Genomic DNA, 20,687 nt, shown 5'->3' with positions numbered 1-20,687 from the left:
AACATAACTTCCCCTTAACAAAACCATACTGACTGTTCTTGATTAATCCCTGTCCCTCTAAAAACTGATTAATTCTGTCCCTCAGCATTGCTTCCAGTAGTTTCCCTGCCACTGTGATTAGACTGTCTGGTCTACCATTTCCTGGTTTGTCATGCACTCCCTTCTCAAATAACAGTGCCGCATTGGCTGTCCTCCAGTCCTGTAATGTCTCTCCTCTGGCTGGAGATAAATTGAAAACTTTTGCAAGAACATCTGCTATCTCCTCTCTTGCCTCACTCAACCTAGGATACATTTCATCTGGTGCTGGAGATTTTAAGCCCGCCAGACCATACAGAACCTTCTTTCTGTCAGTGCTAATTTCTTCAATTTTGTATTACAGACCTTCTCCCTGATTTTTCTGTATCCATATCCTCTCTCTCACTTGTGAACATTGACACAATGTATTCATTTAGGATCCAAGCTACATCCCCTGGCTCCATGTATAAATTACCACTGTTATCCTTAATGGAGTCTACCGTTTTTCCTCTGATCCTGTCTTACTTTACACATACCTATAAAATAACTTGGGATTTTCCTTTTATTTTACCTGCCTGTATCCTTTCATACTCCCTTTTTGCTCTGCTAATCTAATCCCTTAAATTCTTTCTTGCACATTCAGTACTTCACTAGGGTATTTATTTTGAGTCCTCAATGTCTGTCGTAAGCTTTCCTTTTCTCTTTATTAAAAGCTATATACCACTCAATATCCAGGGTTCTCAGGATTTGAGGGTGCCATCCTTTATTGGAACATGTTGGCCATGTACTCTTCTTTATTCCTTCTTGAATTGTCCCACTGTTCTGAGACAGATTTACCTGAAAGTATCTGGTCCTAGTCCACACTGGCCAGAGTATATCTGATTTTATTAAAATCTGCCTTCCCCCAGTTTAAACATCAGTTCTTCAACCATTTGCCTAGCTTTGTTCACTAAAATTAAGTCCAGTTACACTCCCTCCGTGTGTACCGACTTAAACTCTCCTGGATAAATTTTAAGAATTCTGCTCCTTTCACACAAAGGCTAATCCAGTTAATACTGGGGACATTGAAATCCCCAACTACAACCACAAACTACTTTTACACTTCTCTGACATTTGCCAACCTATCTGCTCTTCTCTTTCTCTCAGAGTGTTAGGCCAAGAATACACTCACAGCAATCTGATTGTTCCATTTTGGTTTTTAAGTTCTCAGACAATTTCATTTGAGGAACCATCTAACTCCTTACTGCTGTAGTGGATTCTCTGACCAATATTGTGACACTTCCTTATCTTTTACCTCCTTTTATCTCCCCTGAAAACCCTGTGCCCTGGAATAGTGAGCTTCCAATTCTGCCCCTCTCTCAACCATGTCTCAGACAGTAATGACGTCATGTTCTAGTTTGTGCCCTCTAGTCCTCTGCCTTGTTTGTCAGACTCCTAGCAATAAAGTAAATATGATCAAACCTTGCCAAACCTTTCAAAGCCGTGCCTTTTCTGACCTATAATGTCTATGTCTTCCTGATTCACTTGTTGTCTCTTCTTATTTTAGTCATTCACATTCCCCCTGCTGAACATCCTCTCTAGGATCCCACCCGCATTAGCTTTTAATCTAGCATTTTAATTTCAGATTTTCACTAAAATATAAATTTCACCATCTGCCCTGGTATGAATTGAACCTTTATCCCCAGAGGATTAGCCTGGGACTCTAGAATACTTGATCAATGACATTACTGTACAACAGGTGGTGACAATCTGTAACTGCAAGAGCAACAAGCAGCACAAATGTCTGTCGTACCTCAGCTAGAGGAAAACATTCCGGCAAAAGCACTCAAGACTTGTTCTGTAGAACTTGCCACATGCCTGTCCAGTACAGCTACAACACTGGCATCTACCAAGCAATGTGGAAAATTGCCCAGATATGTCCAGTACGCGCAAAGTTGAACAAATCAAACCTGGTTAACTATCATCTCTTTTGACTACTCTTGATCATCAGTAAAGTGATCAAAGGTGTTGGCAACAGTGTTATCAAGGGGCATGTGTCATCAATAACCTGCTCACTGACACCCAGTTTGAGTTCTGCCAGGGCCAATCAGCTCCTGACTTCATCACATCCTTTGAAGTATTGACAAGAGTTAAATTCTAGAACTGACTGCCCTTGAAATCAAGTCAGAATGAGACAGTGTAGAAACATTTCCTTCGACCAACTGTCCATGCTGATCAACAAACCCCCAAGCTAATCCCTTTTACCTCAACTTGGTGCATAGCCTACTATGCCCTAGCATTTTAAATATTCATTCAGATGATTCTTATGTGTTGCGAGAGACTTGCTTTTACCACCCTTTCAGGCAGCATATTCTGTATTTCTAGCATATGCTGGGTGAAAAAGACATTGCTCTGAGTCCCTGCAAATCACTTGCTCTTCACTTTAAACTTAAAAAAAAGTCTTATGCCCTGTGGTCTTAGCTGCAACTGGCATAGAAAAGAAATTCTTCTGGCCTACTCGACTCTGTACATCTCAAATTTTGTATGCCTCGATTAGATACCACTTTCCCCAGCCTTCTTTGCTCCAATGAAAACAAAGAGCTTTTCCTCATAACCTGAGACTTTCATCCCAGACAAGATCCTGATGAATTTTCTCTTATTCTCTCATGTTCTTCTGATAATGTAGTGACCAGAGCTGCACAGTGTTCCGTCCGTGGCCTAACCACTATTTTGTAAAGTTGTAACAAGACTTCCTTATTCCTATATTCTATGCCCTGCCGAATGGAGGCAAGCTCCGATTTGCAACATTCACTTGTCCTTCCATTATTAGACCTTCAAACATACATCACCTTGCCCTTATCAGGATCAAATTCCATCTGCCATTCTTCTGCCCAATTTACCAGCTGATCAATATCAGACTGCAGCCTGAGACCGTCCTCCTCATTATCAACAACACCAGTTTTTGTGAGAGCTGTAAACTTACTACCGTATATACTCATGTAAAAGTCGATCTCATGTAAAAGTCGACCCTTTACTTTTGGCCAAAAATTCTTGTATTTTCCATATATCTCATGTAAAAGTTGACCCTACTATATTGCATTATAAACCTCTGACAAAGGTAACTGCGTGTTCCCATTAACCCACTGAAACGAAATCACATTTGTCCATTCATACCGGTAACTGTACACATCACTCTTTAGCCGGCCAGCCAGCTACAGCATGTTTTCATTCATTCATTTATTATTCAGACTGGTACTAAGTCTATCAGTATTTATCGCACTTCACTCACGATACATCCAAAAGTTAATATCATTAAAAAGTTAATCATTTTATTTGTGCCGTTATATCTGAATAAAAGTGAGATATTAGCTACATAGATCTTTAATTCTTTGACAAATTCGTTAATGTTGCTGAGGTTCATAACGTATGATAGTAAATGGGAGGGAAATGGAGGAATTTTGGTGGGAAAGTTCATAACACTTACACATTCAGAATTTAGTAAATGTTTCAAGTTTGCCATTATACCAGATCATGACGATGTTGAACAGTGTGATTTTGCAGGATTTCAATGAATCCTTGACATGTTAAATTTTTGAGTCGTGAGTGTGGTGTTCAAAAAACACAGCCAGTCAGACAGCATCTGAGGAGAATCGACGTTTCGGGCATAAGCCCTTCATCAGAAATGATGCTGTGAGCCAAGAGGATTGAGAAATAAATGGGAGTGGGTTAGGGCTGGCGAGATTGTAGCTGAGAGTGTGATAGGTAGATGAAGGTGGAGTAATGGTGAAACGTCAGAGAGAAGGGTGGAGCACATAGGTGGGAAGGAAGAAGGATAGGTAGGACAGGTCATGAGGGTGGTGACAAATTGGAAGGTTGGATCCGGGGTAAGGTGCGGGGAGGGAAAATGAGGAAACTGGTGAAATCCACATTGATGCCATGGGGTTGAAGGGTCCCGAGGTGGAAAACGAGGTGTTATTCCTTCAGGCGTCAGATAGTAAGGGAGTGGCAGTGGAGGAGGCCCAGGACTTGCATGCCCTTGCCGGAGTGGGAGAGGGAGTTAAAGTGTTCGGCCACGGGGTGGTGGGGTTGCTTCATGCGTGTGTCCTGGAAATGTTCTCTGAAACATTCAGCAAGAGATTTACCTGCAGCTCCACACATAATTTCCTGTACTCGTTGCTCCCGATGCAGTCCCCAATATAGATGAAACTGCATCGGTAGCAACAAATACAGTTGACGCATGGAAATGCAGGTAAATCTCTGATTGATGTGCAAGGCTCCTTTGGGACAATGATGGAGGTGAAGGGGGAGGTGTGGGCACAGGGTTTGCAATTCTTGCGGTGGGAGGGGATGGTGGTTGGTGGGGGGTGTGGACCTGTCAAGAGAGTCACAGAGGAATTGGTCTTTACAGAAAACATATCAGGGTGGGGGAGGGAAATATATCTCTGGTGGTGGGGTCTGTTTGTAGGTGGCAGAAATGACGGAGGATGATGTGTTGTATCCAGAGGTTGGTGGGTGGAAGGTGAAGACTGGGGGTTTCTGTACTTGTTGCAGTTGGAGGGGTGAGATTTGAGGGCAGAAGTGCGGGAGGTGGATGAGATGCGCTGGAGGGCATCATTGACCACATGGGAGGGGAAATTGTGGTCTTTGAAGAAGAGGGACATCTGGTGTGTTCTCTGGTGGAACTGGTCCTCCTGGGTGCAGATACGGCAGAGGCAGAGGAATTGGGAATTAGGGATAGCATTTTTACAGGAGGCAGGGTGGGAGAAGGTGTAGCCCAGGTCACTGTGGGAGTTGGTGGGTTTGTAGAAGATGTCCGTGTTGAGTCAGTCACCATTGATGGAGATGGAGAGGTCCAGGAAGGGGAGGGAGGTGTCCAAGTTGTTCCAGGTTAACTTAAGATCGGTGTGGAATGTGTTGGTGGAAATGGTGAACCATTCAATCTCTTCGGTGCCACCTTGTGCTTCCACAAGGAGGTTGAAGAATTCATCAATTTCACTAACACATTCCATCCCAACCTTAAGTTCACCTGGACCATCTCAGACAGGCTCACAAGCTGCATTCCTTATGAAGGGCGTATGCCCAAAATAGCAATTCTCCTGCTCCTTAGATGCTGCCTGACCCGCTGTGCTTTAGCAGTGCCACACATTCGACACTGACACCCCAGCATCTGCAGCCCTCAATTGCTCCATGTTAAATTTTTGTACCAGGATGTATAAATAACATTTATTACCATTGTTGTTTCCCTTGCTTTTAGCTGTAATGCATTGTGTTTTTCTTCTTTACCCAGGATTAGTTGAGTGATCAAATCGACTTTTGATAATATTTTGAACTGCAGCGTGAATTTCAGCCCCTCAAAACTAGTGTCCGTGTAATAAATTGAACCTTCAAAAATCGTCTAAAAAGTTCAACTTTTACACAAGTATATATGGTAATGATACCTTCTACATTCACATCCAAATTGTTAATGTACAGAACCAACTGCAATGTTACCAGCACTGATCCTTGTGGTACACTGCTGGTTACAACCTTCCAATTAAATAAACAACCCTTTATTGCCCTTCGCCTCCCATTTTCAAGCCAATGTTGGATTCAGTTTGCCAACTTGCCTTGGATCACATGAGCTCTTAGCTTTTGGACAAGCCTTCCTTTTGATGGTGATGCCACCAATTTTCATGCCATCTGCGCACTCACTAGTAATGCCTTCCACATTTGCCTCCAAACCATTCATGTAAATAACAAGTTAGATGTGATTGTCCCAGTGTGGCGTTAAGGACCCCTAACAAAACTGGAGTCAATGGGAATCAGGGCAACTCTCTGCTGGTTGGAGTCATACCTGGCAAATAGAAAGATGGCTGTGTTGGTGGAGGTCAATCATTTCAGCTCCAGGATGTCTCTGCAGAAGTTCCTCAGGACAGTGTCCTGGGCCCAACCATTTTCAGCTGCTTCATCACTGACCTTCCTTCCTCCATATGGCCAGAAGTGGCAATGTTTGATGCACTTATAATGCTCAGCAGTACTTGTAATTCTTCAGACAATGGAGCAGTTGTTCACACAAAGCAAGACCTCGACAATATCCAGGTTTGGGCAAGTAGCATGCTTGCACGTTACACAAGTGCTTGGCAATGACCATTTCCAATAAGACACAATCCAACCATTATCCCTTGACTTTCAATGGTATTCCCATCACTGATTTTTCCACTACCAGCATTAGAGGAAAGGGTTACCATTACCCAGAAACTGAGTTGGTCAAGCCGCATAAATACAGTGATTACAAGAGCTGTTCGGAGGTTGGAAATACTACAGCAAGTAGCATGCCATCTGACTCCCCAAAACCTTCCACCAACTACATAACACAAGTCAGGAATGTGATGAAACTCTGCCCACTGCCTGGATGAGTGCGACTCTGACAACGCTCAAACAATGATGCCATCCTGACTAAAGCAGCCAGCTTGATTGGCACCATATCCACAAACATCCACTTCTTCCACTACCAACATTCAGAAGCAGCAGTGTATGTGTGTAAAAGGTATACTGAAGAAATTCATCAATGCTCCATAGGCAGCATCTTCCAAACTTAAGACTATTACTATGTCAAAGGACAAGGACAGCAGCTAGATGTGTATATTTCTGTCCATGCCAGTTCCCATTCTGACTTGGAAATATTGAACTGTTCCTTCAGTGTCCCTGGTTCAAAAAGCATGGAGCTATCTCCCTCCAAAACATTGTGTACCTACCAACAGCATATAGATTGCGACAGTTCAAGAATCATCTCATTACCACTTTTTCAAGGGTAACAACAAGAGATAGACAATAAATGTGGTCCAGCCAGTACTGTTGGGTGAATAAATAAAAAATCTCTGGTCCCATTCTAGTATATCTCTTTTGAACTTTAGTTCTTGCTTCTGGATGTAATTTTGGTGAACAAAGAAAGCCTGATCCTATTGGTGGTTTTAAGTATTAAGTGCATAAAGCAATCTTGAACCAGATCCATTGGGAAGAGTCTCGCCTAAACCAATAATGGTCTAAAAATCGGGTAAAGAATTGACAAAATATATTAAAGAGGCCATCTTATTAAATTGATACATTTGTGATTTAATTAAATGTCAGAATATTTATAATATCAATTGATGTTTATTTTTCAGGACCCTATTGCAATTCATCCACAGACCTGATTGGAACATGTTGGCACAAAAGCCCAGTTGGGCAACTTGTGACAAGACCCTGTCCAGAATACTTCAATGGCATCCAGTACAACACAACAAGTAAGTACATCACCGTGAGATCCATTTGCAGCAGTTCTGTGATCTTATTGATGGAAAAGGAAGTTCCAGGAATTACAATATTCAATTCTGCCCCACATAAGGAAGGGGCTTATTGTAACATTGTAAACTGGTAGCTCAAGACAATTCGATGACACTGAAATACAGAAACAAGAAATAGGTGCAGGAGTAGGACATTCACTCCTGCTCCACTATTCCTTATGATCATGGCTGATTATCCAAGTCAATAGACATTTCCTGCTTTCTCACCCACCACCTCAACCACCAACTGCAACGCCCCCCACACACACCCATTCCAGACACACACCTATTTAGACTTGAGTGCTGTATCCAGTGCAGAATCAAGAGCATTCAGATGGCACTGTGCAGTTTAAACTCTGGAAGAGTTTCAAGGAATTGATAGATACAATGTGTTGGAGTCTGGACATGAAGAAGTCCTTGGAAGATGTAAACATGGGAAAGTCACTCGCTTAAGTTTGGAAAAAGCTATGAGGGGCTTGCAACAAATCTGCAAGCATCAATATTTCATTGTAATTTAGTGTGGTAGTTCAAGATGCTTCCACCAGTAGAGGATTCCGAGGGCAAAGCCTACAGTGAAAGGATGACCCTTTCGAACTAAGACAAGGAGGAATTTCTTCAGCCAGAGGGTGGTGAATCTGTGGAACTCATTGCCACAGCAGGCTGTGGAGACCAGGTCATTTTGTGCATTTAAGATAGAGACAGAGATGTTCATGCTTAGTAAGGGCTCACAAGTTATGGGGAAAAGGCAATAAATTGGGGTTGATAAACATATATCAACCATAATCAAACGGCAGAATGGGCTAAATGGCCTCATTCTGTTCCTATGTCTTATTGTCTTATGGGTCTGCCACAATTCAACTATGATCATACTGAATCTTGGATTTCCTTTAGATTAGATTAGATTACTTACAGTGTGGAAACAGGCCCTTCGGCTCAACAAGTCCACACTGACCCGCCAAAGCGCAACCCACCCAGGAGAAAGTGAGGACTGTAGATGCTGGAGATCAGAGCTGAAAATGTGTTGTTGGAAAAGCGCAGCAGGTTAGGCAGCATCCAAGGAGCAGGCGAATCTATGTTTCGGGCAACCCACCGAAACCCATTCCCCTACATTTACCCCTTCACCTGACACTATGAGCAATTTAGCATGGCCAATTCAACTAACCTGCACATTTTTTGGATTGTGGGAGGAAACCGGAGCACCTGGAGGAAACCCACGCAGACATGGGGAGAATGTGCAAACTCCACACAGGGAGTGTGCCTGAGGTGGGAATTGAACCCGGGTCTCTGGCACTGTGAAGCAGCAGTGCTAACCACTGTGCCACTGTGCCGCAAACGCGGGCCAGTATCCTCAAGCGGGTTTCTAATAGTGTGCTGTGGCTACTTCGATCCCCTGCTGTGGGAGAACCTAATATTCAGCAGTATGCCCAGAGCAAGGGACTATCTGCCAACCGTATTATTTTTTCACCTGTTGCCCCAAAGGAGGAGCATGTGAGGTGGGGACAGATGGCTGATGTCTGTTTAGACACTCCACTCTGTAATGGACACACGACAGGAATGGATGTACTCTGGGCAGGGACACCAATGGTGACCATGCCAGGTATGTGTAATGGTGGGTCAGAATTTTTCTAACGACTATAAGTTGGCACTCATAATGTTCCTAAAGGAGCTTTTGAGCTTAAATAAGATACTTGTGATTCCTTTATTACTTTTGATAAAATACGCCTGTTAATGTTTTCAGGTGATTATTTTACTCAGTTGATTGCTGTTGATTTTATTATTGCTGTAAAAAGACTTTTTAACGCTTTTTCATTTTGCAAGAAATACTAATGTAAAGGGAAAAATCACATTTATAATTTCAGAGGAGATTTTTGATTGATCAAGTGAGTTCTGATTGGTAAGTGTTGGACAGCATTGCCATAGAAAATCTGAATTAGATGATGACTGACAGTTTCAGCTTTTCAGCCAGGCAAGTTCATTTTGATTGGCATGACATTGCCCTGAGAAATTAATCAAAGAATGCTGTCACCTATTTTGTTGAGTTGAAATGGACATAATGTGTGGATGTGTTCTTGCCTGCAAAGAATGGGCTCCATGTATTATCAACTGACAATTCTAAGTTTGTTGTCTGTGTAACTCATTGGTGGGATCGTTTAGCAAATGTTCTCCAATTGCAGAGTCCCATATAATGTTGGGTGCTGCTTTGAGATTTACATATATAGGCTGGTTTGGTCTGATCATACTTTGCCTGAATAGCTAAAGGGATAGCTACATGGTGTGTTTCTGTGGGACACTAATTTCATTGCTTGTGTTATGTCAGTTATGTGATCTATGTGCCCCAGAGATGGTTGGTTTGCACATGAATCTTGGGTTGTGTTAAAGTGACTGAATCTCCTTCTATTTTCTTGCTTCTCAGTTGAGCAGATTTAAATCGTTATTTATCCTCATCACCACAATTCCCCTGTGTATTGTATTGCAATGCACTCACCAACACTGAGGAAACTATTACAATCTGACACTAGACTATCAAATTTGTGTTTGAGATCTGGCTAGGGATCGGAAGCCTTCTTTTAAAAGAAGGCACATTGTGAGGTTCCACGATTTTGATCAAAGAATAATAAATATTGCCAGACAACATGAGAGCAGTAATGCACTTTCTAGTCCATGTTCGTCTTATTTCTAACACTCAGAGTTAATATCAGCAAATATAGATAATAGGCTGTGATTGAACAACCCATTGAGAAGATCAAATTACGAGTGCAAATGAAACAGATCCCACAGGTTTCACAGCAATTCCTCTTAGCTTTCCAGAATACCTACAGTGTGGGAACGAAGAGGAATTTCTTCAGCCAGAGGGTGGTGAATTTGTGGATTCACCTTCAGATCAACAAGTCCATACCGGCTCTGTGAAGAGTATCCCACTCAGACCTATTCCCCTACCATGTTACTCCACATTTATCCCTGACTAATGCACCTAACCTACACATCCCTGAACACTATAGGCAATTTAGCATGGCCAATTCACCTAACCTGCACATCTTTGGATTGTGGGAGGAAACTGGAGCACCGGAGGAAACCCACACAGACACGGGAGAATGTGCAAAGTCCACACAGTCTGGGGCTGGAATCAAACCCGGGTCCCTTGTGCTGTGAGGCAGCAATGCTAACCACTGAGCCACCATGCTGGCTTTGAATCTTATTAACCCTCAAAAGGAATTGTAATTCTTACATTTGCTGATCTGACCTTGAAACTCCCTCTTAAGAGGTTCTCCATCATAGACTACTCAATGACTGATTGCTCTCAGATCTTGGGATACTGCTTTCCTTAATGCCAAAATTGCAATTAGCACGCATTCAAAGTTCTTCCCTCAAATCTAGCCTCACCTGAACCAGTCCTCCCCAAGGGCTTTTCCATAAACTCCAGTCTTATTCAGTTGCATCAAATATGTCTCTATTTTTATCTTAAATATACTGAATAACCTGGCCTCCACAGTCTCCTGTGGCAATGCGGTTCAGGGATTCACCATTCCCTGGCTGAAGAAATTCCTCCTTGCCTCAGTTCTAAAGGGTCATCCTTTCACTCTGAGACTTTGCTCGTGGGATCTAATCTCTCCTACTAGTGGAAACATTTTCTCAATCACCACTCTACTGCTGGGGAAGATAATCTCTCAGGGGAGTATAACAGCAGCAGCCGTGTCTGTGGCACCGTAACTGGCTGTGCTGTAGAGCAGATTCAGGCAAAGTCCAAGTGAGTGATTAGGGCGAGGAGGCTCACTGGTCAGGGGTACAGACAGGTGTTTGTGTGACCACGTTCAAAACTCCAGGATGGTGTGATGCCTTCCTGGTGCCACGGTCAAGGAAACCTCTGAGCGGTTGCGGGAAATTCTTCGGCAGAAGGTGAGGAGCCAGAGATCGATTGGTACCAATGATGTAGGCGGAAAGAGGGATGAGGTCCTGTGAAGTGATTACAGGGAATTAGGAAAGATGCTGATAAGCAACACCTGGAGGATAATAATCTCTGGGTTAGTACCAGTGCCACATGCTAATGAGGCAAGGAATAGAAAGATAGGAGGGATGACTGTGCGGCTAAGGAGCTGGTGCAGGGGCCAGTGTTTCAGGTTCTTTGAAAATTGGGGCCTCTTCTGGGGCAGGAGTGATCTGCACAAAAAGGATGGGTTGCACCTAAACAGGAGGTGAACCAAGATCCTCACAGAGAGTTTGCCCGTGCTATTCAGGAGGGTTTAGACTCGAGTGGCAGGGGCTGGGAACCAGAGCTGAAACTTTATTGCTGGAACAGCACAGCAGGTCAGGCAGCATCCAGGGAACAGGAGATTCGACGTTTCGGGCACAGGCCCTTCTTCAGGAATGATTCCTGAAGAAGGGCCTGTGCCCGAAACGTCGAATCTCCTGTTCCCTGGATGCTGCCTGACCTGCTGTGCTGTTCCAGCAATAAAGTTTCAACTTTGATCTCCAGCATCTGCAGACCTCACTTTCTCCTCTGGGAACCAGAGCAGCAAGTCAGCAAGTGGAGGGATTCAGGTGAAAGTGTGTGTTAGGAGCAATAAATCAGAAAGGAAGGACAGGCAGAGACAGGTAAATGAACACAATAGTACCTATGGGCTGACGTGTGTTTATTTCAATGCAAAGAGTATTGTCGATAAGGCAGATGAGCTTAGAGTCTGGATCAGTACATGGTGCTATGAGGTTATGGCTATTAGAGACTTGGCTGAAAGAGGGACAGGACTGGCTGCTCAATGTTCCAGAGTTTTGTTGTTTTAGATGAGATGAAGAGGAAGGTAAAAGAGGTAAGGGGTTGCATTACTAATCAGGGAGAATGTCACATCTGCGCTCAGGACATACTGGAGGACTCATCTATTGACACAATATGGGTAGTACTCAAAAATAAGATGGATGCAATCACTGATAGGATAATAAGATAGCACCCCCAACAGACACTGAGATATTGAGGAACAGATATGTAGGTGGATTATGGAACAATGTAATACAGGTTTATCATAGTGGGGGAACTCCCTTAGAGCAAGCAGCTTAGACGGGGCAGAATTTAAATGCATCTAAGAGGGTTTCTTGAAACAGTATGTGGATAATCTGACAAGAGAGTGGCCATACTGGACTTTTGCATTGGCTAGTGAACTTGGCCAGGTGACAGGCCTTTCAGTAGGAGAACATTTTGGAAACTGTGATCACAACTCCTTAGGTTTTCAAATAGCTATGAATGAAAATAAGTCAGGGCTTTGGGAAAGGTACTAAATTGGGAAGGTAAATTATGTCAGTATTAGGCAGGGGCTAGAGTGTGCTAATTGGGAGGAGCCGTTGTCAGGCAACTCCATATTTGACGTGGGAGTTATTTAAATACTTGCTGATTAGAGTACCAGACTAGCATGTTCCAGTAAGGAGGAAGGACCAGGATAGAAGATAACACACCCTTGGATAATGAGGGAGGCTATGAACTTAGTCCAAAGGGAAAAAGCATATATGAGGTTTAGGATGGTAAGATCGGACAGGGCTTCTGTGAGGGATATAAAGGAAGCCGGAAAGAACTCAAGCAGGGAATTAGGAAAGCTAGAAAGGGCTATGAAATGACCTCAAAAATGTGTTGCTGGAAAAGCGCAGCAGGTCAGGCAGCATCAAAGGAGCAGAAGAATCGACGTTTCAGGAATCCCAAAAACATTGATTCTCCTGCTCCTTTGATGCTGCGCTTTTCCAGCAACACATTTTTAAGCTCTGATCTCCAGCATCTGCAGTCCTCACTTTCTCCTATGAAATGACCTCGGCAAGTAGGGTTAAGGAGAATCCCAAGTCAATCTAGACATACATTTAAAAATAAGATAATTAAGGGGACAGTAGGACCACTCAAGGACAAAGGAGGCCTTTGTATCCTCACTAGCCACTGGAGAAGTCCGGGAGGACTGATGAGTAGCTAATGTTGTTCCTCTGTTCAAGAAGATAAATATGGATAATCCAGGAAACTATAGACTGGTGAGTCTCTTCGGTGCTTGGGAAGTTATTAGAGAGAATTCTTGGGGAAAGGATTTATACACATTTGGAAAAACATGGCCTAATTAGGGAGTCAGCATGGCTTTTTGTGGGGCTGAATTTGACTGAATTTTTCGAGTCTGTGATAGAGGGTAGAGCAGTGGATGTTGTCTACATCAATATTAGTAAGGCTTTCAACAAGGGCTCATCCAGAAGATTAAGATGCATGGGATCCACGGTGACTTGGCTGATTGGAGTCAGAATTGGCTTGCCCATCGAATGCAGAAGATAGGTGCGGAAGGGTGTTTTTCTAGCTGGAGGTCCATGACTAATGGTGTTCCACAGGGATGTGTACTGGTACCTCTGCTGATGCTGATACGTATGAATGACTGGGATGAAAATGTAGATGGGTGGGCTAGATGATACAATGATCGGTGGGGTTTTGGATAGTATAGATTATGAAAGGATATAGTGGGATAGGTATCTGTTTCAGATTTGGGCGGAGAAGTGGCAGATGGCATTTAATCCAGGTAAGTGTCATGTGCTACACTTTGGGAGATCAAATGTTAAGGAAAAGTATATAGTTAATGGCAGGACCCTGAACAGCATTGATGTACAAAGGGATTTTGGAGTTCAAGTCTTTAACTCTCTGAAAGTGGCCAGTAAGTAGATTGGATGGTAAAAAAGATATATGGCATTCCTGCCTTTATTGGGGAATGGAATTCAAGAATCAGGATGTCATGTTGCACCTTTATAAGATTTTGGTTAGGCCACATTTATAGTACTGCATTCAATTCCCTTTGCCACATTACAGGAAGGATGTGGAATCTTTGGAGAGGGTGCAGAAGAGGTTAACCAGGATGCTGCCTGGATTAGAGACTATGAGCTATAAAGAGACAGTAGGAAAACTCAGGTTGTTTTCTCTGGAGCAGCGGAAGCTGAGGGGAGACTTGATAGCAGTTTATAAAATTGAGATGCATAGATAGGGGAAGAAAGATTTTGACCATCAAGCCTGAATTGAAATGCGTAATACTGAGCAACATTCATTTAAAGGTGAGGGGGTAAAGTTCAAAGGAGATGTGAGAGACACATTTTTTAGTGATAGGTACCTGGAGTATACTGCCAAGGACAGTATTGGAGGCAGATATGATAGGGGCACTTAAGAGACTTTTTAGATTAGCACGTTATGCAAGGAATGGAAGGATATAGACAAAGGGCATGCAGAAGAGATTAGTATCATTTGGCTCATGTTTGGCACAAAGTTGTTACTTCACCCACCCTTTCCCTTTAATGGAACACTTTGGCCCTGTACTCTTTTTTTTGTTTCTTTCTTGAATGCAGATTTACTGTTATGAGGCAGATTTAACTGAAAGTTTCATCTCCCAGTCCACTGTGGCCAAATCATATCTGATCTGATTAAAATCAGCCTTCCCCCAGTTCAGAATCTTGACTTCGGTCCTTTATCATAACAATCTTGAACCTCACTGTCTGCAAAATGCTCCCCCACTAATACTTCAATCAACTGCCCAGCTTCTTTACCTAAAATTGGATTCTGTTCCAGGGCCTTCCACGTACTGTTTTAAAAAGCTCTACTGGGTACATTTTAAGAATTTTGCTTCTAATCCTTTCATACTGTGTCATCTCAATTAATGTTGGGGAAGGTGAAATCCCCTATTATCACTACTCTATTACTTTTACGTTTCCCTGAAATTTGTCTGTATGTCTGCTCTTCTATTTTGTTTGAACTGTTATGGGCCCAAGGACCAGTAATTCCTTCTTTTTTGGTTTTTAAATTCTATTCATGTGGCTTCATTTGAGGACCCTTCTAAGATGTCATTCCTCTTTATTGCTTTAAATTGATTGCCTGATCAATATTTGGACACCCCTCCTCTTTTATCTCCTTCCCTGGTTGTATATGTATTAACATCGAACTGTGTGTCATGTAGTCAAAATTATCTTGTGCAGACAGTGTACCACATAGGTTTAAAAGAAAAAGATCTGAAAGACTTTGTCGTGAGAGTGCAGAAGAGATCACACCTTGCCCACAGTCTAACTGCCTGGTCTCAGATAAGGTTATTGCTCAACCTTATGCTAATAATGGCCCAACCAATCAGCACCCTCTTCTCATGCAAGATAAGTTGGTGTACCTTTTTTACAAATTAGTTCCTTGCATTCTAGTCCTGATGGGTGCAAGACTGGAATCTTTAACCTCTTGTCTCTTAGCAATATTTCACTTTTGAACGGTTCACTTTGTTCTATATCTATCTAGGTGGTACAGTGATAATGTCACTCATTGTGATTGTGGATATCTTTACTTGTGACAGGTAGGTGAAGAGAAGGTTAAGAACATTTTTCCCTCATATGATTCTCTCACACTCTGCCACCAACATTTCCTGGTAATTATGTCCTTTAGAATTTGTTAAGTTTGATGAACTATAGTCCTATGGGTGGTGTGGTGGCTCAGTGGTTAGCACTGCTGCCTCACAGCACTAGGGTCCCAGGTTTGATTCCAGTTACATCACACTGTAAATTTTTGCTATAAATTCTCTGTGTTAGGATTGAGCTCTCCACTACCAACTGATGAAGGAGCAATGCTCTGAAAGCTAGTGTGCTTCCAATTAAACCTGTTGGACTATAACCTGGTGTTGTGTGATTTTTAACTTTATATTAATGATCTCAATCTTAATGTGCAGAGAACCACTTCAAAGTTTGCAGATGATGCTAAATTAGAATTGTAACTGTCAGAGGAAAGTATGGAACCCCCAAGAAAATGTTGAGAAGTTGTTGGAATGGACAAGAGGTGTCAGATGATGTTCAATGCAGAGAAATATGAAGTAATGCACTTTGTTGGGAAGATCATTGAAAATCAATAGAATTGTACCCCCTATTTTAAACAAGAAATGCAGTAGCAGAGGCAACTGGGTGTATATGTGCACAGACCATTGAAGGTGGTGAGACAAGTAGAGCAATTTATAAAGAGTATTTGGGTGGCACGGTGGCACAGTGGTCAGCACTGCTGCCTCACAGCGCCAGAGACCCGCGTTCATATCCCGCCTCGTGTGGAATTTGCACATTCCCCCCGTGTCTGTATGGGGGTGCTCCGGTTTCCTCCCACAGTCCAAAGATGTGCACGTTAGGTGAATTGGCCATGCTAAATTGCCCATAGTGTTAGGTGAAAGGGTAAATGTAGGGGAATGGGTCTGGGTGGGTTGCTCTTCAGAGGGTCGGTGTGGACTTGTTGAGCCGAAGGGCCTGTTTCCACACTGTAAGTAATTTAATCTAAAAAATACAATGTCCTGAACTTTATTAATAGAAGTATAAAGTGCAACACACCTGTCACTGCCAGGAACCCAGGATCAAATCCATCCTCAGGTGACTGTGTAGAGTTTTCACATTCTCCCCATGTCTGCTTGGGTTTCCTCCGGGTGGTTCCGGTTTCCTCCCACAATCCAAATATGTGCAGGTTAGGCGAATTGGTCATGCTAAATTGCCCATAGTATTCAGGGATGTGTGGGTCAGGGATAAATGTAGAGTAATAGGGTTGGGGAACGGGTCTGGGTGTGTTACTCTTCGGAGGGTCGGTGTGGATTTGTTGGGCCAAATGGCCTATTTCCACACTGTTGGGATTCTATGATACAACAGCAAAGAGATAATGTTGGATTTGTACAAAACACTTGTTACACCTCAGTTGTATTATGTACAATTGTGGGTGTCACATTTTCGGAAACATGCATTGGAGAGAGTGCAACAGGATTTTTTGACAATGTTTCAGGAATGAGAAATTTTAGTTATGGGAATAGATTGAAGAAGTTTGAAAGATTCTCCTTAGAATATAGAAGGCTTACAGGAGATTTGATAGAGGTTACCAAAAACATGAGCACGCTGGCTAGAGTAGATAGGGAGAACCTTTTCCCACTTGGAAGAGGAACAGGAATAAGAGGGCATAGATTTCAAAGTTATGTGCAAAAGGAGCAAAGGTGATGTGAGAAAACACCTCTTTCATACAGTGAGTCAATCGAGTATGGAATGAACTGCCTGGAAATGTCATGCGGGCAGGTTCAATTGAGGCATTCATGATGACACTGGAATGATTACTTGGAGAGATAAAATATGCAGGGATATGGAGGAAAAAGCAGGTGAATGGCAGTGAGTAATGAGTTCGTTTGAAGAGGCAGTGCAGACATGATGGACCTGCACCATAGCCTCTGCACCATATCTGATTCTTATTGGTGATGTACTTCTGATTGAAGACATTGGTTTGGTGGTGATGCTAGAATTGTTAGTGATGTTAATGTAATTGGTTACATTGTTTTATTAATGATCTTAGTTTATTGACTCTGGTTTTGTTTGTGGAGTCACAAGTATTTTCAATCTTGGTTTTGGTATTGGCATCATGATTAATAATAGGATTTTTCTTAACTTATCAGCTGCTACCAGCAGATGGTTGTGTAGACAACATAATTGAATGTCTTTATGCAGTTTAAGTTCTGAAATCACTGTTCAGTTTCACACTGTTGATTGATGTAAACATTTATAATTACAAGGCTTTCAATTAGGTTAACAAGCAATTAATAGGCTTCTTTGTTCCTTGTTTGTCAGTGGTTCATCCTGTTACTAGGCAACCAATGTGTGATATGAAGATATTCTTTATCCCTAATGTGATGCACTAAGTCTCCTCCTTGCATGTCTCATTAAATATTCTCTCAGGAATTTCAGGTTGATACCTCACAGTGAACCACTATTCAATTTGATTACACACTGAGGGCAGAAACAGTAAGATACATTTGTCTACTGAAAATGTTGGGCATAACCTCATAAGGGTCTGAGTAACATGGGTGTGGTGATAGAATTGGAGGTACATCTGGCTAAACTCAACTTTGCCATCTTTACTGCTTTCACTGGTGACATGGCAAGTTTCTTAACAGAGAGCAGTGAATCTCTAGTCAAGGGGGCTTAGGTTTTAATAAAAGTTTTATTAACAGCCAAAGCCGCTTCATTCATATCTTATCTTACAAAATGTATAAACAGGCTAGATATTAGCAAATTCAACATCAAAATCAGAGCAGGTACCTGGTGAATTCAGCTCACTGCATACTCCAAAGGACCTCCATGTTGCCATACAACCGAATAGCTCCTCAGGATATGATCTGTGCGCTCCAGCAGTATGCACCTTTTGTCTCGAGACATTGGCATCTAGGCTTTGCCAACCCTTCACAACATCGCTGATGCACTTGCAGGACACTCAAGAAGTATCAGACTTGCATTGCTGGTCACTGGTACAGTCTGCATCAAAAGGTTACAGCAGGGATAACGTACATATGGATTGGACCAGGCCCCAGCTCAGTATTTCTCTGTGGTCACTCATTTAGCACCTTGCTTCATGCTCATGCCATTTTGTCTTTCCATGCCATACCATGTCAATTAAGGCAGGATATGCTGGTCAGCTGTCTTCATTCAAAAGATTTGAATATGTACCAGCATGTACCAGCAGCTAATGCAATAAATATTATGCAGTGTGCAGGCAGTCAGAGTTCGAAGTCTTAGGGAGGTTATCCTCATTGAGGTTCATTGGAGCCACTATCCTGGCACAGTAAGTTAAGGGAAGCCTCCTATTATCATTGCCAGGATAGTGGCCTTGGCCAGGGTCCACGAAGCATATTCTTGGTGAAGGGTTTGTGTCTCTGCAGTCCAAGGAGTGGGTCATTCAGTCCTGTGATTCCATTTGTGGCCAGTCTAGAGGATAGGACTTACACAGTCACCAACCCAGGGATGTGGTCATTTCTGGGACTCTCAGTTTGGTTGCTCAAGGGGCTGTGCCACAGTCAATCCATTGGCTCAATCCACAGATACCTGGGAGATAGGAGGTGGGGACAAGGGGCACCACTGCACTAGGAAGGAGACTTGGCAAAATATTCTTCAGGATGGGGCCTGCAAGCTGGGGCAGGGAGGACTGACAGTTATGAAGAGAACAGTAGCATGTGCATGAAGAGTCATGCAGTGGAGTGTTTTTCCATGGTCAGGTGTTGCCTGGCTTTTGGTGGGGTCGTGAGGAGGTGGTGGGGGACATTTGGCATGGTCAGCTTGTGCCAGGGGGTGGGAAAAAGTGAATGCCCCTATAGATGTGTTAGAACATCGAACATAGAACAATACAGCGCAGAACAGGTGCTTCGGCCCTCAATGTTGCGCCGACCTGTAAACTATTCTCAGCTCAACCCCTACACTATCCCATCATCATCCATGTGCTTATCTAAGGATTGTTTAAATCTCCCTAATATGGCTGAGTTGACTACATTGGTGGTAGGGTGTTCCAAACCCCTACCACTCTCTGAGTAAAGATCCTGTCTCTGACATCTGTCTTAAATCTATCACCCCTCAATTTGTAGTTATGCCCCCTTGTACAAGCTGATGTCATCATCCCAGGAAAAATACTTTCACTGTCTACTCTATCTAATCCTCTGATCAGCTTGTATGTCTCTATCAAATCCCCTCTGAGCCTTCTTCTTTCCAATGTCTCTCAGCCTATCCTCATAAGACCTTCTCTCCAGACCAGGCAACATCTTGATAAATCTCCTCTGCACCTTTTCCAATGCTTCCACATCCTTCCTGTAGTGGGGCGACCAGAACTGTACACAATATTCCAGGTGTGGCCGCACTAGTGTTTTGTATAGTTGCAGCGTGATATTGCGGCTCCAGTACCCAATCCCTCTATCAATGAGACCTAACAAACCGTGCGCCTTCTTCACACCACTATCCACCTGGGTAACAACTTTCTGGGATCTATGTACATGGACTCCAAGATCCCTCTGCACATCCACACTACCAAAAATCTTTCCATTGACGCAGTACTCTGCCTTCCTGTTATTCTTCCCAAAGTGCATCACCTCACATTTAGCTGCATTGAACTCCATTTGCCACCTCTCAGCCCAAGTCCCCCTGCAACCTGTAACATTCTTCCAAACTGTCCACTACTCCACTGACTTTAGTGTCATCTGAAAATTTACTAATCCATCCACCTATGCCTGCGTCTAAGTCATTTATAAAAATGACAAACAGCTGTGATCCTAAAACAGATCCTTGTGGCACACCACTAGTAACCGGACTCCAGGCTGAATATTTTCCATCAACCACCACTCGCTGCCTTCTTTCAGAAAGCCAGTTTCTAATCCAAACTGCTAAATCACCCTCAATCCCATGCCTCTGTATTTTCTCCAACAGCCTACCACGTGGAATATTATCAAAGGCTTTACTAAAGTCCATGTATACTACATCAACTGCCCTACCCTCATCTACATGCTTGGTCACCTTCTCAAAAAACTCAATGAGGTTTGTGAGACACGACCTGCCCTTGACGAAACCATGTTAACTATCTGAAATCAAATTGTTGCTTGCTAGATGATTATT

At 42.9% G+C, this 20,687-nt stretch overlaps 1 protein-coding gene across 2 annotated transcripts in view; it reads left to right on the top strand.

Moving 5' to 3' along the window:
• The window catches only part of LOC122540028 (corticotropin-releasing hormone receptor 1-like), a 366,881-nt gene that overhangs the window by 123,596 nt on the left and 222,598 nt on the right, over positions 1 to 20,687 (top strand). For both annotated transcript variants that reach the window (XM_087977957.1, XM_087977956.1), the window contains exon 3: positions 7,137 to 7,256. In XM_087977957.1, coding sequence (XP_087834083.1) covers positions 7,137 to 7,256 — 120 coding nt within the window. The remainder of the gene's footprint in view (positions 1 to 7,136; positions 7,257 to 20,687) is intronic.

This window comes from Chiloscyllium plagiosum, unplaced genomic scaffold, assembly GCF_037043375.1.
Source record: "Chiloscyllium plagiosum isolate Xiang-an unplaced genomic scaffold, Cpla_swu_hap1 HiC_scaffold_32, whole genome shotgun sequence".
In the NCBI taxonomy this organism is placed as follows: Eukaryota; Metazoa; Chordata; class Chondrichthyes; order Orectolobiformes; family Hemiscylliidae; genus Chiloscyllium; species Chiloscyllium plagiosum.
Note: the sequence above shows the minus strand (reverse complement) of the source record. Positions and strands in the feature narration are given on the sequence as shown.